Source organism: Protopterus annectens, chromosome 6.part0, assembly GCF_019279795.1.
Source record: "Protopterus annectens isolate FY-2018-M chromosome 6.part0, PAN1.0, whole genome shotgun sequence".
Taxonomy (NCBI): domain Eukaryota; kingdom Metazoa; phylum Chordata; order Ceratodontiformes; family Protopteridae; genus Protopterus; species Protopterus annectens.
In genome coordinates, this window is record NC_056737.1 from 581,352,087 (window position 1) to 581,370,023 (window position 17,937).

At 36.9% G+C, this 17,937-nt stretch overlaps 1 protein-coding gene across 1 annotated transcript in view; it reads left to right on the plus strand.

Annotated features, from left to right (window-relative positions):
* Positions 1-17,937, plus strand: part of MDGA2 (MAM domain containing glycosylphosphatidylinositol anchor 2) — a 4,933,289-nt gene that overhangs the window by 1,704,524 nt on the left and 3,210,828 nt on the right. The window contains exon 4 of the mRNA XM_044074257.1: positions 2,335-2,531. Coding sequence (XP_043930192.1) covers positions 2,335-2,531 — 197 coding nt within the window. The remainder of the gene's footprint in view (positions 1-2,334; positions 2,532-17,937) is intronic.

Consider the following 17,937-nt stretch of genomic DNA (forward strand, 5'->3'; position numbering starts at 1 on the left):
CAAGTGTTGTACCCACTGAATTGTGTATGGATTTCAACTTCATGCTTTTAACTTGTCATTTATTTATTTTTTTTAATGTGAAATATTTTCTGAATACCCTAGCAAGTTAATGCAGCCTTTCGTATACTGCTGCTGCTGTCTCTTCAGTGAAAGACAGAATATTGAAAATGTAAGATTTGCTTTTAGCAAATGATACTACTGCATGCCTAACTGAAGAAAGTCCTCAGTGACATACTGAATAAGATGCATTACGACAACATGATTTTATACAGAAATCTGGTTAGGCTAATGGCTATGAAACTGTTAGGGTCTGATGTGACGCATGAGTGAACACCACTATAGACTTTTGACCTAAGTGAGGGATATGTTCACATGTTAATATTTTGTTTAATGTGATTGGTGGAACTTTATTTAATTTTTTCATTATGTGTAGGAATTCAAGTATATGCCTGGTCAATTGGAGTTTAAGTTTTTAATTTTAATTGTGGCTGCAGTTATTATATCTGTATTTATTTATATAAGGATACCTTCCTTTGTATTTGCAGTGCCCTGACAGGAACACAGTACTTGTTTGCAGGACTGATCAAATAATCATTAATAATGTCTCCACTGATCAAGCTCCCTTTTATTGATTATTGATGAATTTCAAGATCCCCAAGAGTTGTTTTTATAGTTTTGTGAATGGCAGAATCAGAAGTGGAGCAAGCACAGGGTACTGCATACTACCAACTGTTTCTCCTTTTTTGTACTTTTTTAAAAATTATAATATATAAATAGCAGTGGAAAGTGGGGTGCACATGTCTGTGCAGGAGTCTTCCTTGGCATGGAAGGAGTTTACAAGGGAGTGCATTACAACCTCCACCTTAAAAAAGTACATAACATAGTATTTACTTCAAAAGGTATATTCTGGTTCAACAAATGCCCCACAAGCTAGACATCTTCAGTATTAAATACAAGACAACTCTTAGCTAAAGGATTGTTCATATCTGGAGTTTTACAAAGATCCATATTGGGTCATATCACATTTTCTCTCTTCATCAATTACATCGCTAACACAGTACCCTTAATACCGTTATTCTCTGTCGTGAACATACCCTACTATTTCATGGTTAGACTACAGCCTGTCCTTCTTGCCTTGTACTCTTCACACAACACAAGCCTTTAAAGGGCTATCTTAAAATAAAATATGAAAATTCATTATCCTTGCATTTGCCAAGGAACGTTTGTTTTTCACTGAAAAGGACCACCAGGCTTCCCAGAAATGCTAGGCCTACCTTTATACTTTCTTGTTTCTCACACAGACTGATCAGATGTAGATACTCTCCATCACTTTCTAAGAAACAAATGTTCAGATCTTCCCCATATAACATTTGCAATGATACAAAGGCACTACTACTTTATACCAATTGGGCTTTACAAAACCCATTGGCAAAAAGAGCTACGGTGATTTGGTTCCTACAAACTAGAGCAAGCTACCTAAGGAAGTCAGATAAGATGCAAATTACAAAAGGTTTACAGGTAAACTAAGAATATTCTTATTTTTGTTTGATGAATGTGACTGCTTCTGAAATGTATGCTAACGGATCACTTTTCACAACACATAAAAGGCTCAGAACTAAATCTGAGAAAATAATGAAATATTGTATGTCTTCAATTGTACATCACTCGACCTTTGTCTTTCCTTTTTACTTCTTTTCCCCATGCCTTTCTTTATCCTTTTACTTTGCTTTGTGATGAATTTCTATCATTTTTGTGGTTTGTATTATGCTGCTTCGTTAGTTTTTCTGTGGGCTGCTATAAGGATAGGTTATATTTCATATTCATATGGTATCAACATTTTGAATACATTTTCAGTTCAGGTATAAATATTACTTATGTAATGACGCTCGACATTATCTCCAGCACACTACAAGTGATTCTCTTAACTTTATGAAGGCAGTGAACAAAATGTAGCCATGTTAATGGAAAAATAAACTGAAGGCACTGTGCTCCAAAATATATAATTTTACATGTTTGTGAGAAGCGATAAGGGTGTAATAGTATATGTTCATTATATAAGGGATACAGTACAAAAGTGGTATTGCCATTGACTAAGTAACTGTTATTTATGTAAAGTTGTATATACAAAACCATGTTTCCTTTACTGGCTTTATTTGTGCTTTAGCTCCACTGTTACATTTTACCCATTTTTCTTCATTCTTAATAATGGCAGCATAACAATAGTCATTCATGGAGTATGTCTGTCTTTGTGTTGTATGTGTCTAATGTGTTAATATCAGTGAGATTACAGGAAGCAAATAACAGTAAACATGTCATTTCTATTTATTTTGACAGACCTGGATGACCCAATAGTTACTGTACATCAGAGCATAGGGGAAGCAAAGGAACAGTTCTATTTTGAGAGAACGGTGTTTCTACGATGTGTAGCTCTTTCTAATCCTCCAGTGAGGTACACGTGGAAACGAGGCCAAGATATTCTTCTTCAGGGATCAGACAAGGGAGTTGAAATCTACGAGCCCTTTTTTACACAGGTATGAATGTTTGTTTCCTTGACTTCTCAAAATGCCAGTATGAATTACAGTGATGAATGAGATACACCTAGTAACTGCAGGCAAACAAATCTGTAGGTTCTCATCAGGATAAAACCATCCTCATGCACAGTATTTCTTTTGTGGATCCCAGTGGATTTACAAAAAGTAAAACAAAGATGGTTTTGTTTCACTGCAGGCAAATTATATTCAGCTTTTCCTTTCCTTATACCTTGCCAACTTCTCCTTTCTGTGGCATATTATATTTGAAGTTTATTTTTGAATGATATCATTTTACAGTGTTATGTTTTTTAGTGGACAAATGTATATAAACAAATAATTGAGTTATGAGCTGATGTTTATATATTCATGTGGTGAGTGATAACATTTGTTCAGTTACTGATATATATATATATATATATATATATATATATATATATATATATATATATATATATAAATGCAGGAAGTTTATATGCACTTGTACGTTTTGTACGTATGTATTTCATATCTTTGGTTGAAATCTCTAAACTCTATGGGTAGAAGGTGGGCTCTAGAGGAGAAGGAAGATGATATTATGTTTTACTGGTGTTCAGAATTACAGAAGAACACTGCCAGTGGTATGAGGGGGCTATATGTTGTCTTTCTGGATGTTCTTTCCTTTATGGTTATGTGACCACAAAATTAGGGTAGTTAGATAAAGGGCACTGTAGGAGGTGCAGGAATCATTTATGCATATATGAGTGCGCACGCGTGTATATATACACACACACACACACACACACACACACACATATGCACAGATCTACTTTGGAAGATCAAACTTTCAAAACTTCAAACTTTATATGGTCGAGACCATAGCATCAAAGTTTGAAACTTCAACAAAAACAATAAAAACACAATTTTTTTTTTTTTTTACATTTATGCAGGGGGACAAGCCCCCCTGCTCCTTCCACACCATCTGATAATTAAATATACCAACTACGGGATCACACTACAGTGAAGAGAATGGCAAATTTCCCATTATGTGCTGTGCTGTGATCACCATTTAAACCATTCAAAGTTTCAAAACTTCTGTCTTATGGTCTCAACCATATGAAGTTTGAAGCTTTGAAGCTTTGAGCTTCTAAAGTAGACCTACATACACACGTGTGGCTAAGTATATCGTTGTGAAATGCTCAGTTCATTAAAAATAACAAATAAAGAATTTCCAAAACTTTCATAAACAATTGGATAACAAAAAAAAAAAGAAAGAAACACCAGAGCGCATGTTTTTGGGCTTATATAAATGTCTACATCTTTAAAATGTGCTTTCAGAAAATATGTTTAAAATATGCCCATTTCTTAGCATATTTGATGTGTGAGTCATTTATGCTGTTTTACACATTTATAGTAAACTCTTAATGTTTTGAAAAACAAATACAAAGAAACGTTTTTGTATTAGAAATATGCCTTAAGTATTCTGTGGATGTTAGCAGTAACTTCACTAGGTGCTGACAAGGAAATAAAAAAGCACATCTCAACAATAAATGGTTGTTCCCTGGTAACTCATCATATCTAGTAGCAATGGAATGTATTTGTGGTAAGTGAGAGCAGGTGAGTAGGTCAGAAAAAGTTCTAAAGCCCGAGAGCATCATCAACCTTTATATTTTTTTACTACTGGTACACTTGACTCATTGATTGGCTACAAATATTTTTCATTACAATGAATACTACACAATATATACATTTATGAAATTGTCATAGATTAACCCTATATGTGCATGTACCTTTGTTATTTTTAAAAATCGAGTAACGGAAACATCAAGTATCAGCTTCAGTTTTATATTTTAATAGTTATATAGAATGATGCTTAGATTATAGGTTTTGTCTTTGTGTGCAGATTTTTTTTCTCAGCTCCAATGTGCAAAACTATTTAAAACAGCGAAAAGGAAAAGAAAAAAAAGGCATAGCAGGAGGGATGAAAATAAAAACTATTGCAAAGGGCACAAGGCATACCTGGAAAGTGGTTTGTAAGAATAATGTGTATGCAAGGAACAAAACAGTGTACATTAATTTTTGAATTACCAGCAGGATAGGCAGTGACTCTTTAAAGGAGCAGTTTATACGATCTAACTCTGGATTTTAGCAGTATTTATGTATAAGCATTTCATAGTGATTTTTACATAAGAAAGGGGGGCTAATTAATGAGTTATAGTGTACTTAGAATGATTCAGAGCATGAATATGATTTATCCAAAGGCAATCCAGGTGATTTTTTTTTCAGGATGCTAACCAGTAAATTACTTATTTACTGAAGGATGCTGCTTTACTATGTTTATTAAAAGGGCCCACACAGTGAATGTAATGCAGATACACAAAACTAAAATACACATTTGTTTTTGTTTTGTACAAAAGGTATAAAAATATGGAGGCTGTTAAGCAGATTACTAGCAGTAGAAAAGCCAGAAAAAATATTTAACAGTCTTTCCACTGTAGTGATATTGCAAAATAATTTAGAAGAAAAAAAATAACATTTATTTCAAAAGAGAAAACAACTGAAACATGAGTACATATCTTATATGTTATTATATGTTGTTACAAATGTATGCATATTTACATGGTACAATTGCACAGAGGCTGTTTAGCAAGGAGTAATTAGGCAATGAACTGATGACATGCTTCATCCTGTAACCTTCTATTCTTACCTCAGTCTTTATTTGTCTTGAAGCAAATTGTTTAACCAGCGTGTATTCCAGTGATGCCAGTGAACATTAACTGAGGTGGGTAACATGAGTAACAAACATATTGTACAGAGGCATAAAAATTTAGCTAATTTATTTTTGTTTGCTGATTAGCGTAATTGACTGATCCAGAACTGATTCATTTTTGTTGCTACCTAAGTTTACAAGGGCAATCAGGTTTACAAGAAATAAGAATCAGAACAGTTTGCAAAGTTAGGTAAGTATAACACCTGGCTGTATATAAACAACATACAGTAGACAGTCAGTTATCCAAACGTCGATTATCAGAAACATCAATTATCAAAACCAGGCTTCCAAAGTTTTTGGGAAGAAAAAAATCATAAAGTCTGAATATGTAAACATTATACATATTTGCTTGAGCATGTTTTTTGAGCTTGTAGCCAGTTTGTGTGTGAAAAATATTCTTTCTTGTCCATTGGAATCGCTGAATGGTTGAAAGGCATATTCTGCATGCAGCCGGAAACAAGATTTTAGAAGTTTTTTATCTGGTTTAATTATATGTTTGATTATTCAAATAGTTTGATTATCTGAACTTCCCTAGGTCCCAGTTAGTTTGGATAATTGAATCCCTGCTGTAGCTTAAGAAAAGTATGGACAGAAGGCATGCATGTGGTAGGAATATATGAACAAGGGGTACAAAATGCCCAGTTACCTGGCTTTATGTAGCTGGCATGGCTGTAAAGGTATATACATAACACAAATATAAGCAGATGTAGAAATTGACTGTGAAGAAATTTAAAATAAATGGAACTAGAAGGTACTGTGAATCTAAAAATGTTTATAGTGCAAAATCTTCACTGTGTAATAGTAGATTCATCCAACTTCATTTAAGTTGTGTTGAATGTTAAATTATTCAAGTAAATGTGCTACCTTTTAAAAGGTGGCAAAGGTGTAAGTTTGGCATAGAATTTAGACATTTTTCTTTAGAAGAACAGAGGCATGTGATATGAAGAGTTAGTAGAAGAGTAACTTATTATCATCAGTAAATAAAATGAAGGAACTGATACAAAGTATGTTAAGAGTGAGAGAGATCTTATACGATTGTGTTTTGCATAACACAAGAGCAGTTAGGTATGTGTTTTAGTATAGCTTTTAGCTAGAACCAAAACTTTGTGATTTTACTTCTTCTGACTTCAGAGCCAGTTCATGCCAGAGTTTGCGGGAAGTATTAGAAAAAAAAGCCAACCACTAGCAGCTAGAGTATTTAGTGGGACTTCAGGGAAAGGGGATAGAGTTTGTTTGAGATCAAAGCTGATATGGTCCAGTCCTCTTTAGTGACAAACGTATATAGTGCAATTCAGAATTAAGTGTAGCTGAGAAGAGATTATTTACATGATGTTACATGATGTTTTTTGTTTGGAGAGTAAACCCAGTTTAGATGAGAGAAGGTTGTACAGTCATGTGCAAGTCTGGGTAACTTGAGTAAAAAGAAAATGAACCTCCATGCATGTTTGCTGATGGTTTGCAGGTCTTTTAGATTTTTGGTAGAAGAATATTCAATATGCGTGAAGAGGATCCCTTTCCTGATTACTGTATAGACTTGTGGGTTAACTAAAAGAGAAATTTTACAACAGCAGAAGAGACAATTGCTGATTTTGTTGTTGAAGTGGATGATCTACTTAGACATTTAGGGAGGGATCAGGATTGATAACCAGATATTTCCATATAGATGTTTTGTATCTAGAAAATGTCTCTGTGTGATTGTTTTTGTAGGTCAGAAAGAGAGCTGGGATATTGATGGCATATAGGTGCCATATGCCATTGCTCTGTTTTTTTTTCCCATTTGAGAATTTCCTTGGGTAAAAGCCAAAGATAGACAGCATTCACATTTTTAGGAGTGCGGTTCATATGGAACTGATATACTAAGGAAAGCCCATGGATGACTAGATTGTCAACTAAAGTATATAGCTGGTTAAATGTATGTCTGAGGAAAATGAATCCATGAAGATAGAAAAGAGAAGTGAATAGGGAACTGACTCCTCCGTACCTCTAAGACTAAATATTGTGATTGAGAAGTAGAGCTAGTCTTGATAACAGTGGACAAGTCTGAATAATAGCCATTAAACCAATGAACTACAGCTGAGTCAAATGCGAAAATGAATGCATTTATCTGGTAGGTTTTGATTCCTTAGATCAAAATCTTTAGTAAGATTAATTAAAAGTATAGCTGTAATAGATCCTGAATCTCTGGATGCAAGGATGTCATGAATAGAAGTTAAGAGTGTTATGAATGTAGCCCTATTTGGAGGATAGGGCTGTTAGTTTGTTGATAGGATATTGTATTTAAGGGAGTAGTCTGCAGAATTTATTTGTAAATTGGTCTTTTGACAAGAATGGCCAGAGAAAGAAGAAGAAAATGGTACAGCAAAATTATCTTTAAATTGGTGTGACTTTGTTCGTGGTCCCAGTATTATCATGACCTTTCTCCACTGTGTAGGGATAGAGTAAAGAGGCTTGTCCATCACAGAATTTATTTTGTATTTAGTCTGTCCCCTAAAGAATGAAAAAAATATAAAGGAGAGAGATGAGGTGCTGGTATGTTCATCTTTTTTTGATTTGCTGTAAAGAAGGCAAAGTTATTTGGAGGGAGGGTTGAATCTGCAGACAATTTTCTTTGTTTCTATTAAGAACTTTTTGGAACAAAAGACAAGTCTGCTGAGGATTTTGTTTGTTTCTATCAAAAACTTTTTGGAATTAGAGAAAAGTTCTAATTGATTTTCATGGTAGAACTCGGCATATTGCCTCATGATTATCGTTCAACACAAGTCTGTAAGGGAAATATATAGAGATTTCAAAGAAGATTATGTAGTGAAACTCAGTTGTGGTAAAACAAGAGACAAATAACTAGTAAAATACTTTGTTTCTACTGACTTTGTTTTACTTGTTTTACCATGAATTAATTTTGTTGCATAATTGTGTTTGTCATGGTCTCTTGCAATAAATGCATCACAGCAAATGACATTTGACAACCTTTATTAAACTTCCATAAACATAACTTGATTGAACAATATTTTAATTTTCTATCACAGCATGAACATCCATATAACCGCTAGCAGGGGCAGCATAACCTTGCTCACCCTAACCAAATAAGCAGCTTCCTTACCTCCACTGGCTTGTTTTTACTTATGAAGCAGCTTCCTCACCTCCGCTCGCTTACTTATTTTACTTATCAAGCAGCTTATCAATCAGCATCCCATTGCTCAGTTTTATTCCCCAGTTTTATTCTTCCAACACCAGAGGGGGAAACAGAAGAGGGAAAAGCCTGCACCTGTTCTCTGCCAAAACACCAAACCTTTAAAAATAATCACACAATCCCCACTTGTCCTAAGAGGAGGAGGGAGGGCAGGCAGCAGGTTCACACCAAAATCTGATCTCTTACCGAGTAATACTCGCACAAAACCAGTTATGCCTCCCTCCCTGCACTTACATCATTTCCTCCCAAACCTCCTACTTTCACAATTTAACCCTTCCATCCCCACCACCCTGATCTTCTTCCACTACCATCTTAACTCCCATAACTATTCCTACCTGACCCTTCCCTGAAGATGTACATGGACAAATTGGTTTGTTCCCAAACCTCATTTGCTGTTCTGGTGCTTTAAAGAACACTGTGATTTATTATAGCTGATATAGAAGAATATATTTTCTTTTCTTTTCCAAATACTTCAAGTTTTGGTTATACATTCAAAAATGTATACTAGGCTAATGACCACTAGAGCCTTTATTTTATTTATTTATTTAAATTTGTTGACCAGGAGTGTCCGACTGGACGTGGGTCCATTTTCAGCAGAGGCCCGGGGAGAAAAGCTCCACAGTAAAATAAACAGACAGTAGTTACATTGGATTACATAGTGATTAACAATTTAACATAGAAATTACTTATAACATATTTACAGATGAAGAACATAGTACATCAGTAGACAACTAGAATCTTTATCTGTGAAGTACATAACAGGCATTAACAAATGTAACAATGAGAAGTTCCTGCTGTATAATAATACTAGGCTTATGAGCATCTGAGCTTGCTATCATCAAGGTAGTTAGTGGAGGTGAAAGAAAGGTAGTAGTTGGATGGGGTGGATGATATTAGAGTGGAAGTTGCAAGGGCATAGCCAGCATGTTTTTAGGTGTGCTTTTAATAAAGTTTTGAAGTTGGTGCATGATGGTACGGAGGTAATTGTGGGTGGGAGTGAGTTCCATAATTTGGCTATGGCGCAAGAGAATAGTGCTTCACCAGCAGAGTTATTGGCTTTAGTGATCTGCAAGTGATTTTGTTGCTGGATCTTAGTGGTCTGGTGGTGCGATAGAGTTGGAGTAGATTCTGGAGGGATGGGACATTTAGTGGATGGTTTACTAGTTTGTGGGTGAGAGTTGATACCACTGAAGGAGGTGAGGGAGTTCAAGCCAGCCCAGTTCAGCAAGTGAGAGACAGTGGTGACTACGGCAGGATGCCCTGTGGCGAATTTTGCGATTTTGTTGTAGCAGGTCTCTAGCTTGTTTAGATCACATTGCCTTAGGTTGGTATATACTGGAGAAGCATAAAGTAGGGTGGAGATAAGGTGGGAATTTGCTATTGAAATCTTTGCTGCTTTGGTGAGAAATTGTTTATTTCTGTATAATGCTCCTAGTTTTTTGTGGACTTTTTTATGGTCATGGATATGTGAATGTCAAATTTTAGTTTATTGTCTATTTCCACTCCTAGCAATTTGGTGTGTTCAGTTGGGTATATAGTGGTGTTGTCTTTTGCTGTGATGTTAAAGTGAGAGTTGTTTTGAGTATGTTTGGTGGGTTGGAAGATGAGTAGTTTAGTTTTGTTTGGGTTGAGTATTAATTGGGCATCGGATAACCATGTTTCAACAGAGGAAAAGGCTTCCTGTGTAACTTTTTGCAGTTTGGGTAGGGATTGGGCTGAGCAGATGATGGTAGAGTCATCTGCGTATTGGATGAGTGTGCCATGTTTGGTGGCAGAGGCTAGATTATTGGTGTAAACAGAGAAAAGTAGGGGTCCAAGGATGGATCCCTGGGGAACCTCTATGGAGACAGGTAGTTGGGGAGATATGTCATCCTGCCATACAACGGATTGTTGGCGGTCAGACAGGTAACTCTGAAACCAGTTGGTGACTGATTGTGAGAAGGATAGGTTATTGAGGACAGAGATAAGTTGTTTGTGTGGGACCATGTCAAATGCTTTAGATAGGTCTAGGAAAGTAGCAGAGGAGAGATAGCCATTGTTTTTATGCTGAAGGATAGTGTTTGTAAAGGAGAGTAAGGCAGTGGTGGTGCTATGGTTTGGTCAGAAACCATGCTGAGTACTGGAAAGGAGGTTGTTAGTAAGGAGGTAGTGTGAGACCTGAGAGTGTATGCATCTCTCTAGTATTTTGGAGAGTGGAGAGAGAATAGCTATGGGGCGGTAATTGGTTAGTTCTGCAGAGGGTCCGCCTTTGGGAACGTAACTTTCTGACAGGGATCGGTTAATCAAGATGGATACTGGGTAGGCCAGAGCATCAGCTGCGATTTGTAGGTATTCACTTGGGAGGTTGTCTGCTGCTAATTTGGTGGGTTTAAGTTTAGTTAAGAGTTTTTTATGTTGGAGGTAGGTACAGGAGAAAAAGAGAAGGCAGTGGGGAGATTACTAGTTGAAGGTGTGGGTTGGAGGGGGGTTGTGTTGTTTAGCTAGTGATAGTATGGTTTGGGTGAAGTGTGTGTTGAATGAGGTAGCAATATTTTCTGAGGAGTGAGGGATGTTAGGAGGAGTGGTACTGACTTTACCTGGGTGGAGGATGGAGTTTATGGAGGACCAGAATTGTTTGGGGCTGTGTTGTGAGGAGTCTAGGGCAGACTGGTAGTACTGGAATTTGTCCCGTTTTATTAGCTTTTTGACTCTATTGCGTAGTTCTAGGAATTTCTGTCTAGCTGTGGGGGTTTTGGTTTGCGCCAGTGCTCCCAGGCTTTATCCCTGTTTTTCATTTCTGACTTAGTGGTTTTCTGTAGCCATGGGGAGGGTTGTGCTTTGGTTCTGGAAAATCTTATGGGGGCATGGTAATTAAGGATGTTCAGGAAGGTAGTATTAAATCATAGCCATGCACCTCAAATGTATTCCATGGGTTACTGTATCGTACAAATGATTTTAAGGGGTGTATGTAGGTAGGACATGATTTAACAGCTGCCACTCTTAATCAGAGGCATAGGTATCAGACCAAGGGTGGATTTCTGATTTCCCATTCACAGGTCCAGGCTGTGCTTGAACAGGCTTAGTGAAGGATTTGCTTCACATGGATAGAAAGCCTGTTCCAGAGAATGAGGGTTCTCTGAGATGCATACCTGTCCCTTCAACATGTCCTATTTATGTCCTAAGCAAAGTTTAAATCCTTTGATATAGTAGTTCTTGTGCTGTTCATTTTGCAGATATGTAAAAGGTTCATCCGAGCAGGATCCAAGAATGGCCTTGTATGCCGGGCAAAAAACACTTCTCAGCAGTGTGTAGGAAACAGAGTATAGCAAAGGGCTTTGATGAAATCTGTGTAGGACACTGTGTTTATGCCCTGTATTATTTTTGTGAGGGACCTCTGTGACATACCTCTCAACTGTACAGATTTTCACAAAATGTGCAGATTTTTAAGTCATATTTTGCTCTGTTCCTCATAAAACTGAGTTTTTTTTGACAAATCACTGGGATGATCTAAGGATTAAAGTCACTAAATAATCACATGCATTTGAATTTCAGACTTCATATCCTCCAGAAAACACATGCTAATACAAATCTTATTCTAGCAACTTTCTAAGTTTAAAAGAGCAATATTTAAAATATGTCCCTGTTTTTGGGCCTTTGTCCCCCCATTATGTCTGGCTTTGTCCAGATTTCTTACAATGAGAAGTTGAGAGGTATTCTCTGTGGACATTAGAGTTTTTGCATGTGCCTCATCAGGGACATACCAAAGGGAGCATTATACTCAATGATGGGACTGATGAGGGCTGAATACAGTGGCATGATGACTTGCTTGGACCGTGATGCCGTACCATTACTTATACGTTGAGTGACATATAATGATTTTTATACAATTTTCAACATATGTTGGTTTAAAATCAGGTTACTATCTGCATGAATCCCCAAATCCCTGACTACTTTGTCAACTATTAGGGATGTTTAATCAATGAGATAGTTTTATCGGGTGGCCAACTTCCCAAAAGGTACTATTATGCATTTTTTTGGCATTGAGTTTTAAGTCATGGCTTTGGCAGTAGTCATTTGTGTACATTAGACCTTCCTGTAAGAAGTTTGTATCTTGGGTAGGTTTCTGTGATTGCTCCTAGCTTTAAATCATCTGCAAACGTGGTAAGCCAGTGGCCCTTGACATTGGCCTTGACATTCAAAACACAGATACTGAAGAGGAGGAGCCCCAGCACAGAGCCCTGGGGTACTCTTGTGATTGCCCTCTTTGTTGTGGTGGTCTCTCCAATCCTGAATTCATGGGTCCTGTCTGTAAGCCATCTGGCTCTCCAGCAAATTATATAGGAGTCTATGCCTAATTCCATGAGATTGTTTACAATGCCCAAGTAGGGTATTGTATCAAATGTTTTAGGTAAGTCAAGGTACACAGTATGCACCATTTTACCTTCATCCATTGCCATGGTAGCCTTCTCAAAGTAGTCTAAGAGGGTCAATAGGCATGACCTACCTTTACTGAAACCAAACTGGGTTGGGTTTAGTGTCTGAAGGTTTTCTGTGCCTCTGTTAATCATTTACATGGCTTTGCATATGAGGCTAGTCAGATTAAATGGGTCTGTAGTTCCCAGAGACTGTTAATGGTGTGCCCTTTTGCAGAGAGTTGACTTGTGCAGTCTTCCCTTCATGTGTCAGAAAGCCTGTGTGGAGGCTATGGTTGAATAGTTACCTCAGTGGCTCAGATAGGTCATATTTCAGACATTTTAGAAGGTATCCTGGGATATTATTGGGCCCATCAAAGCTATATATTTGGCTTTAAACAGCGCATCTAAGATTTGCTCCCTAATGAAGAATCTTTCACTTGAAGAATATCATTAGACATCAATAAATCATGATTTTCCTTCTTGTAGTTAAGAATGGGAAGGCAGTATTTCATATGTACAACACGCAGGACATCAAAAAGGAGACAGGTAATATCAATGGCTTGTGAATGGTAAAACTGCAGTTAATCTAAGATCAAAGTTCTGTTTGAAGAGTCATTATTTTGTCAGCAGATTTGTTTATAATAGTTCTGAATAGAAGAAAGTGCTACAGCAGCGGTCAGTGAGATGTGATGCCTGTACATTGTGTTTTTTTATTTTATTAATTCATTTATTTATTTATTTTTATCACTGCACCCAGGATAGAATGATTAGATGAGTGATTGTTGCATCTTGTCTTTCACGTGTCACTGGATAGTTTTATTGACACTAAGTATTCAAGTGTCCATGAACACAGCTGCAAGAAATCTATGTGAACAATAAAAGGTGAATGGGAGGGTTGCTAGGCCTTGCCAAAGACAAGCATGTTTTTGACAATGATAATAATGCCAGAGATTGTTGGTTAACAAATATAAATCTGTTAAAAGAGGCCACTATTAGTGAAAGGTCAGGTTGAAGAATACAAAACTGGCCATGCTAAACAGAGTGAAAAAAATATTAAAAAATTCCAAGAAACTTAATGTAGTATAAACAAAAATCATCTTGCTTTTGAACGTTTGTGAATGTGACGTGCTACACTGATTGGATTTTAGTGAAAGGTAAAGATACTGAAAGTTGCTTGAGAGTTATAGACTGTCTAAACAAAGATGGGTTTGAGTTAATAAAAATAAATCTGAATTTTGTAAAGAAAGTTCCTGTAGTAGGTATGTGATTGACGAAGACTGTATATAAATGTTAATACACAAAATTGAGAGTATGGTAATGACAACTGATTTTAATATGTGTTACAAATGAGGTTCTAGCAAGAATTGATCACATATCACAAAAAAAGTTCACAATGAGCCTTTCAGTAATACTGCACACACAGCCTGGTGTGCCTGAGAAAGGATTGAGAGGTGTGGTTAGGCCTTCTTCACTGTCAAAAAATAGTAACATCAACGAGCAACAAGCTGTAGCCTAAACCAAAAAAAATGGCAACTCAGAAGAAGTGCTCACATACCTTCTTTTGGTCTTGGTCATCAAATTGGCATGTGATGTTTTGCCTTATTTCTTTGGAAGCGTTTACTAATCTATGAACCTATGAACATGAGACTAGTTTCAGCTAATCAGATGTATTATGTGAAGATGTTCCACTCCCTGTAAATGGCTGCTTCACATGCTAATTAGCACTAAGCTATGAACTGTATTCTGTGTATCACAGCCTAAAATGAAACAATTGCATCTTTAGTGTTAGTATCTCGAGCATATGCTGGTCATTAGTTTAATAAATGTTTGATATTTTCTTATGATGATCTTGAACCTGTGCACTTGAAGAGCTGGAAATAGTGACATCATAAGAAGTGCTCACATACCTTCTTTTGGTGTTGGTCATCTAATTGGCATGTGATGTTTTGCCTTATTTCTTTGGAAGCGTTTATGCTGGAAGTTAACAGACAGCAATGAGAGACCTATTGCATTTCTTTCACAATCAATAGGAAAACCAATGTCATTTTGTCCAAATTGCCAGGGAAGAAAATTAACCTAAGCTCAGAGGGAAGAATGGAAAATGCTGCCAGTGACGTTATAGTCAATGATACATCACAAAATGAGGAACCATAGATGACTACAAACTCTTACAGCATTTGCATCATTTGCAGGAGTGCAAAAATATACTGAATTCAGTGGCACAAAAGAATCTAATAGTGTTGATGGGCAGTCTTGCTTACCAAATGAGGCAGCAGAACACCCTTGATCTGTTACATATATATGTGTGTGTGTGTGTGTGTGTGTGTGTGTGTGTGTGTGTGTGTGTGTGTGTGTGTGTGTGTGTGTGTGTGTGTGTGTGTGTGTGTGTTGAGTAAAACAAAAATTACTACTAGGCCTTATATACTAATGCATGACTTTTTAAACTAACAATTAGCAATCTGGACAAATTGCCACACGATATTTATTGTTGGCCTACCTACTTGATTTGAATGCTGGCAACTAGGGACAATACACAGACATTTGGACTTAATCGATATCATGAGGCATGTAGCCTACTAGCTGATGTAATGGCTAGTCAGTGCCAAATGATGAAAATTAAGACTGAGTAATATTACACCCCCAAAGTGGTATGTGACCAATACTGTATGCAAACTGCAGATGTCACTAGGCCATAGATGGAGTGGTTTATTATGGTTATGACTTTGGTTCATGAATATGAACTAATTCTTTGTTCTTTGTGGTTCTGAGGTCTACTGATATATGAGAGAACTTGTAGTCACTCTGTCTATTATGACTTGCTGGTTACTTTGCAGAGGTTATTTGCATTTGAGTGGAACATACTGCTAAATGTAGTTTTATGAACTGGCAGACTGGCAGACTCTAAATTATTTTTATTTTTCTTGGAAGTTCTTTACATTTGAGTGTATTTAGACTGATTGAGGAAAGGGTAGCTTAGACTACTGATGACTGACTTTGCAGTGCTGCTGCATGCTTTATGTAGTTTCTTACTTGCATATTTAAGGATTTCATGCAGTAAGAGAGACTAAGAGAAAGCAAAGAATTAAAAGAGCAGAAGTCAATAGTGGCAGTTAAGTTCATGTCAGTTAATTGGTTGGCAGAATAAGACAGCAGACACATTCTGCCTGCAGAGGACACTTCACCACATGTAACCTGCTACTATCCTGAGTAACCTGCTTTCTATTAATCCATCATAAAAGTGCTTGTAGTTGTCCCTACATTTTAAAAACTGCCACTACATTTTTTCTTCATATGTCTCCAGTTGAATATTCTTATAAACTCCAGTACCTATTAGTAAACATTATATTACCCATATTTCTTAGATAAACACTACATTCATCACTGCTTAAATTAAACCATCTATCCACTTGGATTAATATTTACTTTCTGTTTATCTTACACTATGCACTGTTTTCCAGATCAGCTTCTCCATACCAGCATATGATTACATAGTCCATCTCCTGTAAATGATTGCTTATACTGTAGTGTCTTATATTGCACTCTGTATTTTATATTGTCTTCTGCATCGCTTGGCTTGTATGTATAATGTATAATATACTGCTTTGTACCATCATTTGTATATAGCTATAAGTACTTCAAAGTCTTTCGCACTGATGTAAAAACTCTATCTGAGTGTTGTTTCTCCATGGGTCTCCACTGAAAATGAGCTTTGGCCCAGTAGGATCTTCCTGATAAGTAAAAGACAAATAAATATAAATAAATAATAAGTAAATAAATTACCATTTCAGGAAGGTTTTATATGATAAAAAGTAATTGAAAAGAAGTATTCCTTTGATAGTCATAACAGAAATGTTACATATTCAAATAATGCAGCGAAGGCAGTGTGTGTGTGTGTGTGTGTGTGTGCGTGCGTGCGTGTGTGTGTGTGCGTGTGTGTGTGTGTGTGTGTGTGTGTGTGTGTGTGTGTGTGTGTGTGTGTGTGTGTGTGTGTGTGTGTAGGGAGGATCTGTGTTAATGCTGTGCTAAGTACTGTAATAAGATATAAAGCACAGACCAATATTTATGCTGTGTAAAACCTGGCTCATTGATGTAGAAGGAAAAAGTCTTAACCACAACTCAGATGAGCAGAATTTAATTAGCATCGTGGATACTGGATGAGCCAAAGATGGGTGGCTGGGAATAAGAGGCCAGTCTTAGTTCACCCATCCTGAGTGACTGGAGTGAGGGATCAGCTGGTCACTTACAGTTGCCTGCTGAAGGCTTGCAGGCAGGAAAGGCAATTCCAGGAGCCAGATACAGATTTTGCTATTTCAAGCCACTGATGATGTGGCTCTCAGTGTGTGTGTAGTGTGGTAGCCAGGGAAAGCAGGCATTCACAGGGGGGGAGATCTCATGTGAGCCATCAGAGGGTTTAATTATAGACCAGAATATCAACCCGCTCCCCAGAGCATGAATCCATCAATTATGTAGGCTATTAGGAGGGAAAGATTATGATGTTGTTGCCTGGGGGCAGTTATCCATCCTGGCACACAGGTGGATCTGGCCTCAGTGTCTAAAACAAAAATCACTATATACACCCATCACAAGTTGTTCCTTAAAATGCCTTGGTTTGATATCCCAGATATCAGAGTTGTGTGAGAAAATTGCTCCGAGTCCCAGTTAAATATTTCCAGTATTGTAGCACTCAACTGTTATACTCATGCAGGTTATAAGACTTCTGGTTCCTAGGAACTCACTGTACTGAAACATTCCAAAATGGGTTCTGCATATTAATATTATGCAGAAGCATTTGTCACGGTCCTAATAAATACACAAACAAACACAGATATTTGACAACCTTTATTTTGATAAAATTGCTTAATAACATAACTTTATTGAAAGAAAGTCATAAGGGCAGTGTTCCCACTAACCCCTTGAATACAACAAAACTGTATCAAACATCAATCAAATCAACATACAGGCAGAGTCCCCGCTCACCCGTATATACAATAACTAAAGACAAAGGCAGCGTACCCGCTCACCTTGGATAAACAACAAAGGCAGCGTCCCCGCTCACCTTAACTCCTCACAACTACCAAT